General features: G+C 46.4%; 1 protein-coding gene across 1 annotated transcript in view; it reads left to right on the top strand.

Annotated features, from left to right (window-relative positions):
- Positions 1 to 3499: 3499 nt before the first annotated feature.
- The window catches only part of LOC146021400 (uncharacterized), a 43629-nt gene continuing 26930 nt past the window's right edge, over positions 3500 to 20198 (top strand). Inside the window, exon 1 of the mRNA XM_083155186.1 lies at positions 3500 to 3888. Coding sequence (XP_083011312.1) covers positions 3564 to 3888 — 325 coding nt within the window. The 5' untranslated portion in view covers positions 3500 to 3563. The remainder of the gene's footprint in view (positions 3889 to 20198) is intronic.

Below are 20198 nucleotides of genomic sequence, written 5' to 3'. Positions count from 1 at the left end.
GAATTTAGAGAAGGATTCACTTCCGAATTTCTCTGTGATCCAATTTTCCATAAATTTTATAGGATCTGCTGCTTCCTCCCACTCCGGTAGCCCTACATTTCCTTAGTTGATTTTTAGTGCACCCCTGCCTGCGGATCGCATCACATGCCATCTGCAGTGCGATGCGATGCGATTTTTCATTGTATAAGCACCCATGCGATGAGATATGATTGTACTTCATTTTAAAAGCACCCATGCACACCCCCACTATTCACGTCACCCCAAAGCGTGGCGAGCGGACGTGGTTATGCGTCCTCCCAACCTTTTCATACCCCCACTATCCACGTTGGTGTGGAGTTGATTTTATAAGGTGTGGCGAGCCACTGAGCCCGAAGCTTGGCGAGCGGACGCGGAATACATGTAAAGTTATCCGCGCCCCCTCACGGGGCTCGCTGCACTCGCCACAATTTATGACATGAGCTCCACGCTGACGTGGATAGTGGGGGTATGAAAAGGTGGGGAGGACGCCTTCCGTGGGGAGGAAGGTGGGGCTCGCTGCGCTCGCCACGCTTTGGGGTGACGTGGATAGTGGGGGTGTGCTAAATCCCATTGCATCACATAGACATGTACACTGGGGGTGTTCTGCTAAATCGCATCTCACGCAAAATTGCGATTTTGCATGTGATGCGATCGGCGATCAGAGTGCAGTGAAAAAATTAACTAGTGAGATCACATCACATCACAGGGCACAAAAAAACGCGCCATGCGATGCGATTTCACTACTCAGAATAGCCAATTAAGCAAATAGCTTAGTGGGCGCCCTGCAAATACACAAGTACCGACCAAACTTATTATATTTCACATTTAATATAACGTAGGGATTTGGATATAATAACAAATGACACACAACACAAGTATTATTACTGTAATGAACAAAGAGTAAGTAAATGTACAGGGAAATTACACGTATGTAGTATAATTTGTATGCCTGGAACTATAGACGTGCACATGGGGGTGCCTGGTGCGCCCTAATGCCCAGCGCCCGCCACACACACATTCGCCCACTGCAGTAATCACCCCCTTTCTTCCAAAGCGGCAGTCAGGACTTCATTAGGGATGGCCATCGATGATTCAAAATCATTGATAGTTCATGACCAATTTATAATAATTGATGGGAGAGAACCAGATGGTTTCCCTCCAATGATGGCAAAGTATAGCTCCGCCCCACCCCCAGGTTCTGATTGGCACACAGGCCAATCAGTCAAATAAAAGGGATGGCCATCGATAGATAAAACATACCTCCCGATGTTTGAGTTGTCCAAGTCTGGACTTCTGCGGGTGAAATTTGGGGCCTCACTACCATTATCGCTGCTACGGGGCATGCCAGTGACTGTGAGCTGCTGGACTTGCCCCCAGCCCCTCTGTCTCCAAGAATAGATGCTGTGCGCTATGCGTACATCGTCTATTCATCGCTGTTCTGCTCAGCAGAGCAGGGGGTAGCAGGGGGGACTGCAATCTCCCCCACCGCAGGACACTGCCGGGGCGGGATACAGGGCTGTCCCAAAAACCTGTCCAGGATAGGTGGGAGCATAGGCGAATCTAGGGGGTGGTCCGGGGGTGCACGGGATGGGGCTTTCCAACGAGCCCAGCCCCGTATCTCTAGCCCCCTGGGAACCGGAGATACTGTCAGGCAAAGCTGGAATGTTTTCCCTATAGGATAACATGGGACCCGCTAATTCCGACCCCCACCCAGTTCAACGGCTGCCAGTTCCCCCTTCGGCATCAATGAAGCTCGAGGTTGATCTCAGTCGAACCCAAATCTCTGGGCCTTCAATTTGATACCAGGCTGGATCCATATGGGTTAATTGGTTCCAGGGATATTGAGGTTAAACCGTTTTTTTTTTTTCTTTCATTTCTTAAATGTAATTTCATGACTGTTTATGTTCTTTGAGGGCAGATTTCTCTGGAACCAAACAGCCCAGTTTCATGGGACCAAAATCATTCGAAGTCAACGCAAAAGTTCTTCAATATGATACTGGTCTCATGTAAATGGGTCAGTTGGTTCCGAAGATATAGCTGGTTGGTTAAAGGGGGGTAGGGAGAGGGGAGTGGTTGTCTCTCCCCCTAACACCAGAAAATGCAGGGACTAGGCTGGTGTATAAGGGGTCAGCCTGGGAATGTCCCTGCATGATCCTGGGACCATATTCCTGGGTAAATCCCTGCATTTTCTGTTGTGAAAGGGGTATTATTTCAAACAGCCGTGACCTGCAGTGCTCTGAATACAGTCGGGCAGCCCCCTGCTCTCTGCCCAGCTGTCAATGACTGTCACCCCTGCAGCTTCCGCTCCAATTCTTCTCCCCGCTTTCACCTCAGCCCGCCCCCACTTTACTCATGTGGTGCCGGCGCCCAGCATGCTCCCCCGACGTCACGCACAACAACAGCGCGCACAATATTTTACATGTCCACTCGGCTAGAGGGGACACCAGGAGGGGAGTGGGAGCGTGCTCTGCGCTGCGCTCTGCTCCTCTCCCCATAGAAGCAGCTGCCCCGCTCTCCATCTCTCCCTGCAGCGAAGGCTCATATAAAAATTTACAGAAAGTGGCACTTTTGGGGGCATTGCTTAAGGGACGCTACAAGTGGCAGTATGTGGGGGCATTACGCATAATGTATGGCTTAATGTGTAAGGGGCATTAAGGTGTGCAGCATCATGTGTAAGCTGCATTATGTGTGCAGCATCATGTGTAAGGGACATTATGTGTGCAGCATCATGTGTAAGGGACATTATGTGTGCAGCATCATGTGTAATGGGTACTACGGTGCGCGGCATCATGTGTAATGGGTACTATGGTGTGCAGCATCATGTGTAATGGGTACTATGGTGTGCGGCATTATGTGTAATGGGTACTATGGTGCCATCACAAGCAAGAACCCCCTAGCAATGAGCACGTAGGTAAGCAGCACTTATGTGGCAAATATGTAATGGGCATTCTGGTTTATTATATAGTATGTAATGGGCATCATGATGTGTTGCACAATGTGTAATTGGCATTACGGCGTGTGGCTTTATGTGTAATGGGTATTACGGAGTTTGCTAAAATGTGTAATGGGCATTACTGTGTATGGTCTAAAGTGTAATACCACACCCCTTTTTTTGATGCCACGCCTCCTTCCCACGAGGCCACTCCCCCTTTTTGCCGCGCGACTACGCCGCGCAAAGGTCCCCCTCCTGTTATGTCTGGATCTGGGACCACCCATTACCATAATTCTAGATTCGCCTATGGCGGGAATGACAGGGAGCGGGAAAATCGCATCGCATTGCATGCTACTATAACGCAGATTTCAGTACGTTTGCGTATGTAATAAATCTGGGCGCCCTGCTAGGAAACAAGTACCCCCTATCAATCTGTGGATTTTCCGTATGATTCACGCTGGCCAGTTTACTTTCATTTTCTATATACAGCAGATATAGGCAGCTACGTGCCCTCGCTCAGCCTCATTACTCTCCTGTGGTGAGGTTGGGGAGCTGCTGTACCTCTCTCTGCACCCTCTGTATTTCCTCAGCCTCTCTGCAGCTTTCTGAAACGATGGATGACCTGGAAGAGATGCGAGCTCAGATTAATGGCTACACCCCCGGTAATACCCTGCCGCCTGGCGCGGAACATGAATACCGGCGGGTTGCTCTGCAGCTGTTTGGGATGACGGGACATGGGAAGTCTTCGCTTATCAACTCCTGTTTGTGTGTGTTGGCCAATGGGGAATATCGGAACGTGGCTGGCGCTGGGCAAGCGGATGGAGCCATGACTATATCGAGGACGGAACATAAGCTGACAGACGCTCTGGTTATGATTGACAACAGAGGATTCAAAAAGCTGGAGCCAGATGAGATCCTGGAGGCATGTGCCCAGCTCAGTGAGTAACCACACGGCTACGGAAAGGTCCTTACGGTCAGGGCCGGTGCAAGCCGGCTAGACACCCTAGGCAAAGCTGACCACCAACACCACCACTCCCCCCCCAGTTCCACTCCCCGTTCTTCCCCTATGCCGCATGTGTTTAATAAGGGCTGCTGCTGCACATCGTATATCTCCATGCTGTTTTTCCTACCTGTCCCGGGGCAACAGCAGTGTAGAACAACCAACTCCGCTGTGCAGGGTTGACTCCTGTCAGCAGTGGATAGCAGCAGCAGCTTTGTACGTGGAGCCAGCTGTAATTTCTTCATCCCACTTATACCCCTTTTCCACTTGCAGAGCCGGGTCATACCCGGGAATGTGTTCCCGGATGCTTGCCTAGACACTACACGGAATGTACCCTTTCACATTGCACTCAGACCTGGGATCGACCCAGGACAGCCCCATTCACACTGATCCCGGGAAATCCCTGCAAATACACATGCAGGGTATCCTGACAGTCACCATGAGAAATAGTTTATTCAAATCCGGTTGGCAAAAGAGTACTATAGAAATTAAAATGGTACTTGTGTATTATCACGGCTCCCATCTCATCCCATCTCATTGCATACCATAAGGCTTAAGATGGTATGCAATGAGATGAGATGTGCTGCGATGGGACCCGATCTTATACAATTTTAAATTGTATACCATTGTATATGGCATACGATGAGATGAGATTTTAAATTGTATAAGCACACTAATGGGTGCTTTCAAGGTCAATTGGCCCCCCTATAAGATTTTTAATTGTATAAGCACCCTAATGGGTGCTTACAATGTTAAATGCACCCCCACGCCACCCCCACTATGAACGCCAACCCGAAGCGTGGCGAGCTGCGGCGGTACGCGTCCTCCGACCTTTTCATACCCCCACTATCCATGTCGGCGTGGAGTTGACTTTATATAGTGTGGCGAGCGCAGCGAGCCACCGAGCCCGAAGCGTGGCGAGCGGACGCGTAATACATGTAAAGTATTACGCTGCGCTCGCCACACTATGTAAAATCAACTCCACGCCGACATGGATAGTGGGGGTATGAAAAGGTCGGAGGACGCGTACCACCGCAGCTCGCGGGCTCGCCACGCTTCGGGTTGGCGTTGATAGTGGGGGTGGCGTGGGGGTGCATTTAACATTGTAAGCACCCATTACGGTGCTTATACAATTAAAAATCTTATAGGGGGCCAATTGACCTTGAAAGCACCCATTAGTGTGCTTATACCATTTAAAATCTCATCTCATCGTATGCCATCGTATGCCATATACAATGGTATACAATTTTAAATTGTATAAGATCCCATAAGATGGAAATCGTGGGCGCTGTGATAATACACAAGTACCATTAAAATATTATTATTATGTATAAAAGACTTCCAGAAACACTGCACTCATGACTGATCATTTGCCAAAGTTTCACAAAAAAATCTTGCAGCAAAGGACAGGACCAGGTATGTGCATATAGCTAGTTTGTACCACGTCTAGAATAATGAGCAAACTCCAGAGAGAAGATACAGAGTACTATGCTAAAGCACACATAAGACACAGGGAGCTGCTGCCATAGAACTGGGATCAGGAAGTGCCACACTGCTGCATCCAGCGGACATAGGTAAGAATCAGGGTGTCTGTACCTTGTAGGAGCCGGTCTCCTCTGCTGTCAGATGCCGCCGCTGCACAGCCTGTGTGTCACGCAGACCCCGCCGGGAGAACTGGCTGCTGGAATCGATTCTGGGGTAGCGTAAAGTCCCGTGTACCCGATCCCGGTCCCGTAGGGACCATTCACACTGACCGCATCCCGTGTCGATTCCGGGTCCTACCCAGGCCAAGACCTGGGTAGAGATCCCGGAATGCTAAACACGGGATATTCGTCCAAGACCCTTTCACACTGCACTAAATCCCGTGTTGATGCGCGTTCATGTGCAAAAACCCCGGATATTTTTGCAAGTAGAAAAGGGGTATTATAGTACACTGCTCCTCGAAGAGACAGGGGCGCTGCATGGAACAGGGCTTAGGCTGCACCTGTGTTCCAGAAACTGGTTCTTCATTTTTTTTTTTTACATTAAGCAGCCGCCAGCATCATCGGCAGGGTGCAGAGCAGGGCGAGCTTGGAGCTTCCCTGGCTCTGCTGAGCTGCTAGCACCAGTCCGCGGTGAGGGTACTCCTGGGGTAAGGGGTGTTTTAGGGGTAATTAATACATTAAGCAATCGGCAATATGCAGCAAATGGTAATTGTAGCACATGACCTTTAGCTGTCATGGAGGGGGCGGGGAGGTCCACTTAATGCAGCAGACTGCCAGCGCTGCTTACTTTCATTTGTGTCAGTCTCAGACTGTCAGTGCCGGCTGCTGGACTGGACACGTGTGCGGCTGCTTCAACCCTGCTCCTCTATTCTCCTCTTAAGAGGAGGCGCTCAACTAAATGAACTGTACATTCATGGCAGCACGCGATGCCGCCCTCCAGTGGCCGGCGCCCTAGGCAAATGCCTAAGGCTGCCTAGTGGTGGTGCCGGCCCTGCTTACGGCCTCTAATCTCAGTCAGTACACACTATACAATCATTAGGCCGATTTGCCTGGAATTGGAACGTTGGCCTGATTTCTCGTATAATGATCGTTTGGACATTTTGCTGATAAATTGGGAAAATGTTGACCATACGGTAATCCAATCTGCTGGGCAGGGTCGAAAATCTTGGCTTCAATCTCCCAATATCGACCCACATATCTGAATTCCCAATAATCTGACCTTAGTGTAAAAATCGGGCAGTGTGTAAGTAAACCTGAATTTATTTTTAATGAAGTCTAGGCCAATAATCGGCTTGCTTGTCGTGCTGACCCAAAATATTGTACAGCGCGTACTTAGGTTTAGGGAGACGACAAGATCTGGCTTGTGATGTCACTTGCCCTCCCGATGTCACTTACCCTAACTAACTGGGGAAGGAATATACAAAGGTGAGGGATGTGGTGCAGAAAGGGAGCAAGAAATAGAAACTGTTCAAATACGGAGGTTCTGAAACGGTGGGCCCGATTCAAGCACACATTGCGCATCAGCGAGCCATCTGTGCGAACAAAGCAAGTGATGGATAGCCATCGCAGGCTGCTTGCAAGGTGATTGACAGCCAGGGGGTGTTTGTAGGTACTGTGGTGGATACGGAATCGGTACATCTGTCAGAATGAACTTAGGTCTACAGTCATTAGGTCGACCCCACTAGGTCGACTGGCAGGAAGGTCGACCTGATTTAAGGTCGACATGGGCCAAGGTTGACATCACTTAAGGTCGAATTTGCATAAAGGTCGACATGAGGAAGGTCGACTGGTCATAAAGTCGACATGGGTTTTTCACTGTTTTTCGATCCGAATGTCGACACAGTTGACATGGACACAGTTGGCAATGAGAATAGGACCCTCGCTTCGCTCGCAATGCTTCGGGCACGGTGGCTCGCTTCGCTCGCCACAGCTTTAATAACCTCCTCCACACCCTAGTGGATGGTAGGGCATGAAATACCGCCTGTCGGCACATGTCGGCTCAAAAAACAGTGAAAAACCCCATGTCGACCTTATGACCAGTCAATTTTCCTCATCGACCTTTATGCAAATTCGACCGTAAGTCATGTCGACCTTGGCCCATGTCGACCTTAAGTCAGGTCGACCTTCCTGCCAGTCGACCTAGTGGGGTCGACCTAATGACTGTAGACCTAAGTTCATTCTAATAGATGACCACTTCCCGGTGGATACGCCTGTGACGCGCATGGTGTATGGTGTGTATGATATAAAGAAGAATAATTGTCTTCCATCTTGTGCTACAGCGAGACATAACTTTCTTATGCAGGATGGGTTATTAAAGTTCAAACCTACAAGAGGCAAAAGCTGTTAAAACTTGTTTTAACCAACAGTACAGTATGATGCGTGGTCGCAAGATGTTTGCTCGAGGCGACACTAGTTAGTTAATAGTTCGTTACCTATAAGATTGGGGATTTCTACGGGGAATTTGGAATTCATCTTGGACGCAGCAGACGTGCTACGTGAGTCTCGGTATTTCCCCGTGCTGATTGCTGGAATTCCCCAATCAAGGACAAAGCTTCGGGTGATGCTACAATATCCGGTGATGTATTGATGCTTTTAACTGAAAACTCCTACCAATAATCTCTAGACCGTTAGAATTATATTATATGATGTTTTAGCTTGATACTTGTATAATAAACTAAGGAGTATTGGGTTAATTCATGTCTTGGCTCTCTTTAAATTGAGTGCCTGTTCAGTGAAACAGTGAGCGTTGTATGTAGTGATTTAGGGGTTTATTCTAGTTCATTCTTTCTGACAAAATCCTTCTTAGATGGACAAAACCATGTGCACTGCAGGGGGGCAGATGTAACGTGCAGAGAGAATTAGATTTGGGTGAGTAATTTTGTTTCTGTGCAGGGTAAATACTGACTGCTTTATTTTTACACTGCAATATAGATCTCACTTTGAAGTAAAACCCCACTCAAATCTAATTCTCTCTGCACATGTTACATCTGCCCCCCCTGCAGTGCACATGGTTTTGCCCATCTAAGAAGGATTTTGTCAGAAAGAATGAACCAAAAAAAGGCCCTTAGTGTCACAACATTATATTCTGTTGAGGCAAGACAGGTACACACCAAGTGTTGCCTAAAAGCCATGCTGCAATGCAGAGGGGCAGATCCAAGGTGCAAAGAGATTTAAAGTTGGGAGGGTGATCCCTTGATCACTTCTGCATTACAGTGTAATTCCGCAGGAGCTGGGCATGTACTAACTACAGCCACTATTTACCTCCTGAATCAGGCCCAGTGTGCGCAGCTGTGCATGGCGCATGTCTGGCGGAACCTGGCGCCTAAATAAATATACTCCTTCATGTAGAGATACATCATTAACACTTTATTATACGACAGCCACGTTATCTGGCACACGCAGAATAATAGCAAACATCAACCATGTTTGATACCCAAAAAAAAGATAGCGGGAGGTGTCTTAAACCTTGTAAAGAGGGAGGCGGGGCAGTTCCCCATAGCAACCAATCAGCTTGTAGTTATCCTTTATCAATTGCCTTCTATAAAATGATAGCTGGGAAATTATTGGTTGCTACGGGCAACTTCACCAGTCCTCTTTAAAAGCTTTGATACCTCACCCCCTTTTCTTATTGCTGTAGAATACCGCACTGTTTGTTAGTACATCCATATTTTAAGCTAGAAAATCTGATTGTGAAATAGAATAAAATGTGTTTTCTACAAAGTACAAGGGTGGTTCAGTGGATAAGGTAACAAGACCCTCATTGCGAAAATGTATTCAATGTAAATATATACTATATATACTATATATAGATATCTGGTACTTGTGTAGTTACACGGCTCCACCGTGCGCCCGCTCTAGCTTTGAAACTTGGCTGCTTGCCAGACTGCCTTACTTTACTAAGCTACGTTATCAGCGTAGCGCCTGTTTGAAATCTGGCAGCTCGCCAGCTGGCTTACTTCTGTAATCTACGTTATCAGCATAGGCGCCGTGAAACGACACAAGTAACTACCGTACTGTTGGCGGGAACAGCATCTCTGTCCCTGGCAAGCCTAGTCAGCGCCTCTCTGACACTGCCGGCGCCAGCATGATCTCCTGTCTTTGGCGGAGAGGTGATCATGCTGGCGTGGGCGGAGAGGCGCTCTATTTGTATGAGCCGCAGGAGCGTCTCAGACGCTCCAGCAATGATATGCTGAGTAGCTATTGCTGACATGTATGATATGTGTTAATGTCGATATGTTATGACCAAAGAACAATAAGTGAAAAGCGTAGGTTACGTATTATGTTCGTAACCTGCGTACCTCTTATACCTAGCTACGTGCGAACAAAACGTAGCGCAGCGTAGCGTACCTTTATTGTGTGTAATACACCGAAGAACCAATACCTTAATAAGAGATCCCTTCGCAGTACTTTGTCTCTAATCTGCGAATACACCTTTAAGGACAGTGTCCGTAATATACCTTGTCGCTATATGCGAAATAACAGACGAGACCACAGTATAGAAGTAAGGAGATAGAAACTCCATAAATGATGTATTAAAGTCCCTAATGGACAAAAGGGGGTTACAGGAATAGAAAATAACAGGTATAACAAGTAATGCAATAGTCTAACAATAAGTATAATAATCAAGCTCTACTAGGGGAAGAAAAACAGACACAGGATACAATCAGCCAACAATATAATAAAAGAAAGTACAGTGAATGCAACCGTTTACCGTCTCATCAAATATGCGCAGCGCAGTCCGGTCGGAGCTCACTATGTTCAGGTTTGAACTATAGTCCGGTCAATGGTCAGGGAAAGGAAGATGTGCCAAAGTGACCAAGGCCGCCCTGGGTCACCTATCTTATAGGGTCAGAAAGGGGAGGTCAAAGGCCATTCCTATTGGTCAGGGTTCGTATGTCAAGTCCTCTGTGATTGGGGTAAAAATGATGCACCTGGTTTGGATAGGTGCAGGGGAGTGACCTTTGGAGTCCTTTGTCTGTTGGTATTGTCGTCAGGGGTTGTAAATAGCAGTAAGAACCGGTTACAACTAGATTCTTTTGTTATACACTTTTTAACAGAAACAGTCTTGGGAATATGGATTTTGTCCATAACTATCGGACCGTATGAATTGCGAAATATTCGCAATGACCGGAATACTGCGCATAAGAAACGGAACGTAACGGTACTAAACATTATACAGACGGATGTATGCAATGCTAACTAAGCTATGTGTGGTGCTCTAAACCTTTAACTATATTTTATTTAGTGTAAGTATGTTATTATGAATTTATGTGTGATAGTATGGCTGCGCTTCTGGTCCACTTTGTCACACAGACTCGGGTATGGAAACTTTATTTGCGCAACTCTGCGAACCAAAATGGCGGCCATACTATCCTAAAATGGCGTGTGTGCAACTCGACTTTAACAGTCCACCCTTTGACAGCAAATATAAAACTGTCACAGTACAAACATTTTACATAACAATACAGAAATTTATAATCCTAACAGAGAAATTGGGATCCGTGAATTAAACATATAAGGGGAGTAAACCATCTGCTCTTTTGCCGATCCAGGATCATGGATAAATGATGGGCTGCATTTATCGAACAATCTACTCAGGGTGACGAAGGATAATGTACAATTTTTGGGATAAAAATAAAAACAAGGGAGGTTACAACATATACACTTTCACAAATATGTTTTTTTTAAAGGGTGGTGGTTTCGATTCTAGGGTCATATACCAAACCCTGGTCTTCCTCTGCATCTCTCGTTCTTACACTCATGATTTCAGTACGTTTTGTCTTTCCCCGGGTCACCACTTTTAAACATTTGAACAATAACACAAAGACTATGATGGCACCACCGATACAGAGGAGGAGTTTTCCGATGTTAGCTATGATTCCTTGCGCCCATTCTCCTAAACCGGAGAACCAGTGCATTGGATTCAACCAGGAGGTCCATTCACTGACCTTATCACCTATTTCTGCCAGGCTGATATTGTGTTCCCTTCTAAATTCCCATTTAAGCTGAAGAATCTCATCCATCCGATGATCGATGATTTCTTCTGGGTCTTCAGTATTGTTGGTGATGTATGTACAACATTTCACCCCAAACTGTGTAGAGAGGGTGACACAATATCCTCCTGTCATGGCTGTCAGATAGTTCAACACCATCCGATGTTGAACTAGCTCTCTTTTATATGCTTGTAACTCTCTCCCAGTGTATCTAATGGTGTCATCATAAATCTCAGTGATGTTATCTACCAAGCTGGCTAATGCTTGGATATACTTAAAATGTATGACTCCTCTGGCGGTATGGGTGATATCTAATGCAATGAGGAGTTGGATACCGAATGATTCGTGTATCAATTCAGAAGCTAGGGGTTCTTTCTTGATTGTTAAATCCCTTTTATGGATTTGATCATAATTGGTATGAGTGTAAGGAGGAGGTATACCTTTGTGTATGCTTACCATTTCATCATGTGTAAGGGTCATCACTTCAGGTAACAACCTACCTAAATAACAAATTCCCACGTAGTTCATGGAGAGCCATTTGTACGCCCTTCTACCACAAATATAATAAACATCATCAGGGAGAAAATAAGGGACAGAATATTTCATGATCTTGTCACAAACTATCCATAAGAACATTCCCGTCCCGTGCTCCCTGACCTGTTCCTCACAGATTTCTGGTTGTAAGGTCATATTACAATAACCGGCGGATACTCTGCCGGCCATCATTTTACTTTTCTTCACAGTGTAGACATATTTATAGTGTCTCCCACTGGTGCGGATTTTTAACAATAATTCCTTATCAATAGGCTCTCCATCTGGGCACTGGGAGTAAGTTATTGTCTGGTTGTGCCATTTCACTTCCCAAGTACCAATCATTCTGGAACTAGAGATGTTCATACATACCAGGGACTTATCCACTTGGTATGGGTGTAATCTAAGACTAGGGGACCTGGTATACAGGTATCTCTTATCCAGGGGCCTCCCTTTATTTAAGACGCTTATCTCAGAGATATTAAGCGGGTATGGGACTAGGCCTACGCTACTTCTTTTATATAGTACTTGTGAACACACCCAGCATTCTGTTTGGTTTAAGACCTTACCCACTAGTGAGTGGTAATCACTCAAGGGATGTCTGCCCGTAGTTGCCTTACTCATCGACTGACATCGCTGGATGCATTCCTCTTCCATTTTCGGCTGACAATATCTACAGACACAGTACTCACCAGACAATAACTCATCACATAGCCCTTGAACTACAGTACGTTTTCCTCATACCTTTTACCTTCTCCTGTTATGGGTAAAGTATCAAGCTGGTTTAGGGATTCTACTTCACCCATATCTGGGTCCATTATTACACTGTCAGAACTCCGCTCCGATCGCTCTAGAATGTGGCAGCCACCGAGTATCCTTGGATGAAGAAGAGGAAACAGGAAGAAAACAAAGAAATAGATATATAACTGTAAACCTGTTGCTTGGAGTCCTTCCATCATCTCTACCAGGGGACTTTTATTTGCTCTGCTCTTTGACCTTTGCTCGCTCAGGTTGCTTGACCTTGGCTGCCTTTCAGTCTTCCCGGAACAATGCTTCTAGCGATACTTCTTCTCTTTCGCTCTCTGCACACGGGAACTCTGGGTTACTGGCTTTCTTGCAGTGGGACGAATGTATCCAAGTCTCTCTCTCTGCGACTTTAATTGATGTAGTGCTGGTCAACAAAACTTGGTACGGTCCTTCCCAACGGTCTATCAAACAACCTGAGCGTAAAAAATTTCGGATCATAACAAAGTCTCCTGGTTTAAGATTATGACAGTTCTCGATAGGCATATCAGGTGTCAATAAATTCAGCTCCTTTTGTTGTTTCCTTAGCTGTTTGTTTAGCTTTAGGATATACTGTACAGTTAGCTCATTGTTACATTTGAGATCATCCTGTGGGTCTATCATGATGTGTGGCTGCCGACCAAACAATATCTCGAAGGGGGACAAGTTGAGCGGAGCCCTGGGAGTGGTCCTAATGCTATACAGCACAATAGGCAGTGCCTCTGGCCATAACAACCCTGTTTCAGCCATAACTTTACCCAATTTGTTCTTAATAGTACCATTCATTCTCTCAACTTTGGCGCTCTCCTGGGGACGGTATGGAGTATGAAGTTTACTATTAATCCCCAGGAGTTTACACATGATTTGGAAGACCTCTCCTGTGAAATGAGGGCCTCTGTCACTCTCAATGACCTTTGGGATACCATATCTACAGACAAACTCTTGACATATTTTCTTTGCTGTAAAGGTAGCAGTGTTGGAGGCAGCGGGGAAAGCCTCCACCCAGCTGGAAAACATGTCAACACATACTAACACATACTTCAAATTTCTACAGGGTGGTAACTGTATGAAGTCGATTTGTATTACCTGGAAAGGGCCTTCTGTAGGAGGGATGTGGGATGGCTCTGTTGGGATGGCTTTTCCAACGTTCTTCCTCAAACAGGTGAGGCATGACATTGCCACTCTACCTGCTTGAGAAGCGAACCCTGGTGCACACCAGTAGGCCTTTACCAGCTTGCACATACCTTCCTTCCCAAGATGTGTCAGCTCATGGGCCACCTCGGCTAGACTAGGAAGGTATGCCCTGGGGGCCACTGGTTTCCCGTGTCCATCTCTCCAAAGTCCGGTGGACTCTTGGCCACATCCCTTCGACTTCCATACTGCTCTTTCCTGTGGGGAACACAAATTCTGCATGTCTATCAGTTTGGATGTGGATACCATGTTCAGTGTACAGAGGTTTGTAGGATGGGTGAGAATATTTACAGGGCATGCGGCCCTTTTCGCTGCCTCATCAGCGCGGCTGTTACCAAGGGACACCGGGTCCTTCTCTGATGTGTGAGCTTTGCACTTGATAACAGCCACTCTGTCTGGAAGCTGGATAGCTCCCAGAAGTCTTCTAATGTATGTCGCATGCGCCACTGGTGTGCCAGCCGCCGTCATGAAATTTCGAAGGCGCCATAGGGCTCCAAAATCATGTACTACTCCGAAAGCATATCTGGAGTCGGTATATATGTTAACTGATTTTTCTTTGGCCAGTTCACATGCTCTGGTCAGTGCCACCAGTTCCGCTACTTGTGCTGAGTGAGGTGGTCCTAAGGGTTCAGCTTCCACAATACCTTCTCCATCTACTACCGCGTAGCCTGTGCACAGCTCTCCCGTCTCCGTTTGTCTATGACAGCTACCATCAGTGAATAAGGTTATGTCTACCTCACTTAATGGGCTGTCGCTTATGTCAGGACGTGCTGTAAAGGTCTGATTCAGGTAGGTCATGCAATCATGTTTGTCCTCACCTTCACTAAACTCTGCCTTACCATATTCAGCAACATTCCCATCACCCTCCACCCTTTGTGCCTTGGAGGGCACATGAGGAAGGAATGTGGCTGGGTTTAGTGTGTTGCATCTTTTGATGGTAATATTTACTGGGGCCATCAGCGCCAGTTCCCACTTGGTGAACCGTGCCGAGGACACATGACGTGTTTGGGCAGAATTTAGGAGGGCAGAGACAGCATGGGGAGCATGAACAGTTAAATCGTGTCCCAACACCACGTCCTCACTCTTGCTTACTAATTGTGCTATCGCAGCTACGCTTCGTAAGCAAGTTGGGAGTGAGCGTGCTACTGTGTCCAGCTGGCCACTGTAGTACGCTACTGGTCGATTGGCATCACCATGCTTTTGAACAAGTACTCCTGCCGAACACCCAGCTGATTCAGTTCCGTACAGTTCAAAGGGTTTCCCATAATCTGGCATTCCCAGTGCTGGGGCCTTTGTTAGGCTCACCTTTAGTTCCTTGAAAGCCAGCTCAGATTCCTCAGTATGAGAGACCCGGTCTGGCTTAGTTGAGGAGACCATCTCTTGTAGTGGTAATGCCAGAATAGAGAATCCTGGGATCCAATTGCGACAGTATCCACACATGCCTAGGAACGTACGGATCTGGTGCTGGGTCTGTGGCAGTACCATGTTTTGAATCGCTTGGATTCGGTCGTCGGTGAGCCTTGGGTAAGGCAGTGGCCCAGATACTTAACCCTGGTCTGGCATAATTGTAGCTTATCCTTTGATACTTTATGTCCTGTCTCTGAGAGATGCATCAGCAGCTGTCTAGTGTCATCTACTGATGACTCCAGTGACTCAGAACACAACAATAAGTCATCGACATATTGTATTAGTATCGAACCACTCATGGGTTGAAAGGATTGTAAACAATCATGCAAGGCCTGGGAGAAGATGCTGGGGCTGTCTATGAATCCCTGGGGGAGTCGTGTCCAGGTTTACTGTACTCCTCTGTAGGTAAAGGCGAACAGATACTGGCTGTCAGGGTGTAAAGGGACAAAGAAAAACGCAGAACACAAATCAATGACTGTGAAATGAGTACAGTGAGGTGGTATTTGCATCAGGATGACAGCTGGGTTTGGCACTACGGGGAATTGGCTCTCAACAACTTTGTTTACCCCTCTTAGATCCTGCACTAGTCTGTAGCCCCTCCCCCCGCTCTTTTTCACAGGAAAGATGGGACTATTGGCCGTGCTGGAAGTTCTAACTAGGATTTCCTGTTGGAGCAATCGTTGGATCACTGGGTATACTCCTAGTTCGACTTCAGGTTTTAAAGGGTATTGCGGTATTTTTGGGGCTATCCTGCCTTCTTTTAAGCGGATTTCTACTGGAGCTACTATTGCCATCAGCCCAGCATCCTGTCCATCTTTAGTCCAAAGGGAACTCGGTATTTGTGCTGTAATTTCAGCTACCCTAGATGGATTCGACTCTATAACAGTGGAATACAACATTAGCCTCTGAGGACTGTCCAGCATATCTTGCACTTCTTGTGTAAGATTTCTAGGAGTGTCCAGAAATACCCCATCGGGGGTGCAATAGATGACACATCCCATTTTACATAGTAAATCTCTGCCCAGGAGGTTAGTCGGGGCCGCTGCAGCCAACAGGAAAGAATGTTTGGTATGCAGAGGCCCGATTGTAACCTCCGCTGGTTTCGTCAGTGGGTAATGTTGTATTTTTCCTGTTACCCCGATTGCTGCTACAGATTGGTCAGTGAAACCCAAGTGAAGAGGAGTGTTGAGAACAGATCTGGCCGCCCCTGTATCAACCAAAAAGGTTTGCCTTACTCCAGCTATATCAACCTTTACCTGAGGTTCCTCTCTAAGGTGTTGTGTTAATCTAACTGGCTGTAGGATACAGGTATGACCTGTTTCCTATTGTCTTACCTGGGTTGCCCTTAGTACAGTGTCAGCCATCAAATGGGGAGGAGGCATGTTGCGTGACCTGTCTGTCTCCTCCCATTGTCTAGGGGTTGGGTATCTCCGTGTCTCACCCAGGTGAGGCTCCCAGTCTCGCCTATGTGTTTTGTAACTCCTGGGGTTTCCTGACCTGCATTGTGCTGAGTAGTGTCCTTCCTTATTGCAATTGTAGCAAATTATTGGCTTTCTACCTGTGTCTCTGGTGTTTCGTTGATATGCAGCTTTATTTGGGACATTTGTAAAAGCTTGGATGCTAACCGCCATTAGTTTTTCGGTTTGCATCTCTCTGTTTTTTTTATATGTTTTTGTCATGGTCTACAGCAGATTCCCGTAGGGCATCTACTGTCATTCCTCGCCAATTTGGGAACGATGTCTGGACCCTGGTCCTCAATTTCTCTCTCAGCCCCTCCACTAACACAGAGACAACCATCTCCCTCAGGTGTGGGTTATCCTTAGGATCGGCGACACCAGTGTGTTTTGATACCGTCATCAAACCCCGGTTGAAATATTCGCTAGCTGCTTCACCATCTTTTTGTTTGATAGTGAATATCTTGCTATATTCCACTGCTGCAGGAAAATATACCCCCAACTGTAGGTTTATTAGGTGTATATTTTCCTGGTTGACCTCATCATTTATTTCCTTGTCGGCTCTCAACCCGCTATCCTGAATAAATTTCAAGATATCGATGTGAGTAGGGAGACAGGCCCTCAACATGATTCTCCAATCCTTGTTGGTGGGTTCATCAGAGTTTCCCAGATCCCTTACAAATTTCTGACATAATGTCAGATCTTTCCTAGGATCAGGGAAATCTGAAATGATGGACCGCAGTTCTAACCGTGTCCATGGATTTAGCATGGTCATCTTTCTGGTAGGTATCACACCCTCTCTGTCTGCCTTACCATAAGGAACCTCCAGCGTGCGTACAGGGTATGTTTGCACCACATCCGCATTACTGGGTCCTGGTGCGGGGTTGTCTGTGTCTGTGTTGTGTAGTGCTTTCTTACCTGGGTCCAAGACTATGCTGTTGGCATCAGCCGTCTCCTCTTCCTGTGCTGGAGCCCCAGCAGCAGGTTTTGCTGGTTCAGCCTTTCCTTCAAGCATGTTAATTGCATGGGAGACGGCCAGTGCCAACAGCTGCTCGTTCTCTTCTCGGGTTTCCTTATAAGGGGATAAGACAGGGTACAAGTTAGCAACGGTTACATTATTACTCATGTCTTGCTTATTAGTTATTAACCCCTTCGGCACATATGGGGGTGTGGGAGCTGTTGCGGTTGCGGTTGCATTCTTATTGTGGCTGATTGTATCTGGTATTGCCAGACATCTGATTCCCCATTGTTCCTGTCCTTCCTTCTGCCACAATTTAAGAATTTCTATGTGTTTCACTCTCTTCTTACGACTGTAGAGTAGACATATTTCATCTTTTACTGCCGATAAGATTTCTGGATCAAAGCTACCAACACTGGGAAATTCTAACTTGCTGCCTTGTGTCATCTTTTTCCATTTCTTTTGGTAAACAACTGCTCGTTCACCGTGCTTACAGCACATTATGAATTTCCCGATGTGAGCACGTGCGCGCGCACCTTGCGTAATACACAATAGACGCTTTACGTTACTGTAAAAGGCCCAGAACTTATCGCCACGTGGCGGAGTCCCTGGCCCTGCAGTAACTAACACTAAAAGTTATAGTTTTGCACAGAGGGGATCCTCTATGTACTATAATAAAACACAGGCCTTTGTCTCCACGTGTGCGAACCTTATCGCACGTGGCACATATACCGTGATGAACAAACAACTCAAGACACTATACCCCGTTAAACTACTTGTGGCAGGCAGAAGTACAGTTTACTAAACACTTAAATATGCTTTAAAACACGTGGCTTAATGTTTCCTTGGATTTCACTTATTGTACTTCGAGTTCAACGCTAGCACCTCTCGAACCCCGCACCGCCGCGGACCTGGCCTATCCAGCAATGGATAATAAATACTTCCACCCTTTTGCTGGTATAGGACAAGCCGCGCGCCCAGTACTGAGCTCTAGAGTGTGAAACGGCCGGACACAGCCCCCAATTGTTAATGTCGATATGTTATGACCAAAGAACAATAAGTGAAAAGCGTAGGTTACGTATTATGTTCGTAACCTGCGTACCTCTTATACCTAGCTACGTGCGAACAAAACGTAGCGCAGTCGTAGCGTACCTTTATTGTGTGTAATACACCGAAGAACCAATACCTTAATAAGAGATCCCTTCGCAGTACTTTGTCTCTAATCTGCGAATACACCTTTAAAGACAGTGTCCGTAATATACCTTGTCGCTATATGCGAAATAACAGACAAGACCACAGTATAGAAGTAAGGAGATAGAAACTCCGTAAATGATGTATTAAAGTCCCTAATGGACAAAAGGGGGTTACAGGAATTGAAAATAACAGGTATAACAAGTAATGCAATAGTCTAACAATAAGTATAATAATCAAGCTCTACTAGGGGAAGAAAAACAGACACAGGATTCAATCAGCCAACAATATAATAAAAGAAAGTACAGTGAATGCAACCGTTTACCGTCTCATCAAATATGCGCAGCGCAGTCCGGTTGGAGCTCACTATGTTCAGGTTTGAACTATAGTCCGGTCAATGGTCAGGGAAAGGAAGATGTGCCGAAGTGACCAAGGCCGCCCTGGGTCACCTATCTTATAGGGTCAGAAAGGGGAGGTCAAAGGCCATTCCTATTGGTCAGGGTTCGTATGTCAAGTCCTCTGTGATTGGGGTAAAAATGATGCACCTGGTTTGGATAGGTGCAGGGGAGTGACCTTTGGAGTCCTTTGTCTGTTGGTATCGTCGTCAGGGGTTGTAAATAGCAGTAAGAACCGGTTACAACTAGATTCTTTTGTTATACACTTTTTAACAGAAACAGTCTTGGGAATATGGATTTTGTCCATAACTATCGGACCGTATGAATTGCGAAATATTCGCAATGACCGGAATACTGCGCATAAGAAACGGAATGTAACGGTACTAAACATGATACAGACGGATGTATGCAATGCTAACTAAGCTATGTGTGGTGCTCTAAACCTTTAACTATATTTTATTTAGTGTAAGTATGTTATTATGAATTTATGTGTAATAGTATGGCTGCGCTTCTGGTCCACTTTGTCACACAGACCCGGGTATGGAAACTTTATTTGTGCAACTCTGCGAACCAAAATGGCGGCCATACTATCCTAAAATGGCGTGTGTGCAACTCGACTTTAACATATGGCAGGTGTGACTGTGTTCCTGAAACACCCCCACTACTTACGCCAGCCAGAAGTGTGGCGAGGGGACACGGTACACATCCTACCGACCTTCTCATATCCCCTATCCACGTCAGCGTGGAGCTGATTTTATATAGTGTCCGAGCCCGAAGTGTGGTTAGGGGACTTGGATCACATGTAAGGTAATCTGTGTGCGCTTGCCATGCTTCGGGCTCGCCACACTATATAACATCAAC

The sequence above is a fragment of the Crinia signifera genome, chromosome 7 (genome assembly GCF_055691185.1).
Source record: "Crinia signifera chromosome 7, ASM5569118v1, whole genome shotgun sequence".
Lineage (NCBI taxonomy): Eukaryota > Metazoa > Chordata > Amphibia > Anura > Myobatrachidae > Crinia > Crinia signifera.
Note: the sequence above shows the minus strand (reverse complement) of the source record. Positions and strands in the feature narration are given on the sequence as shown.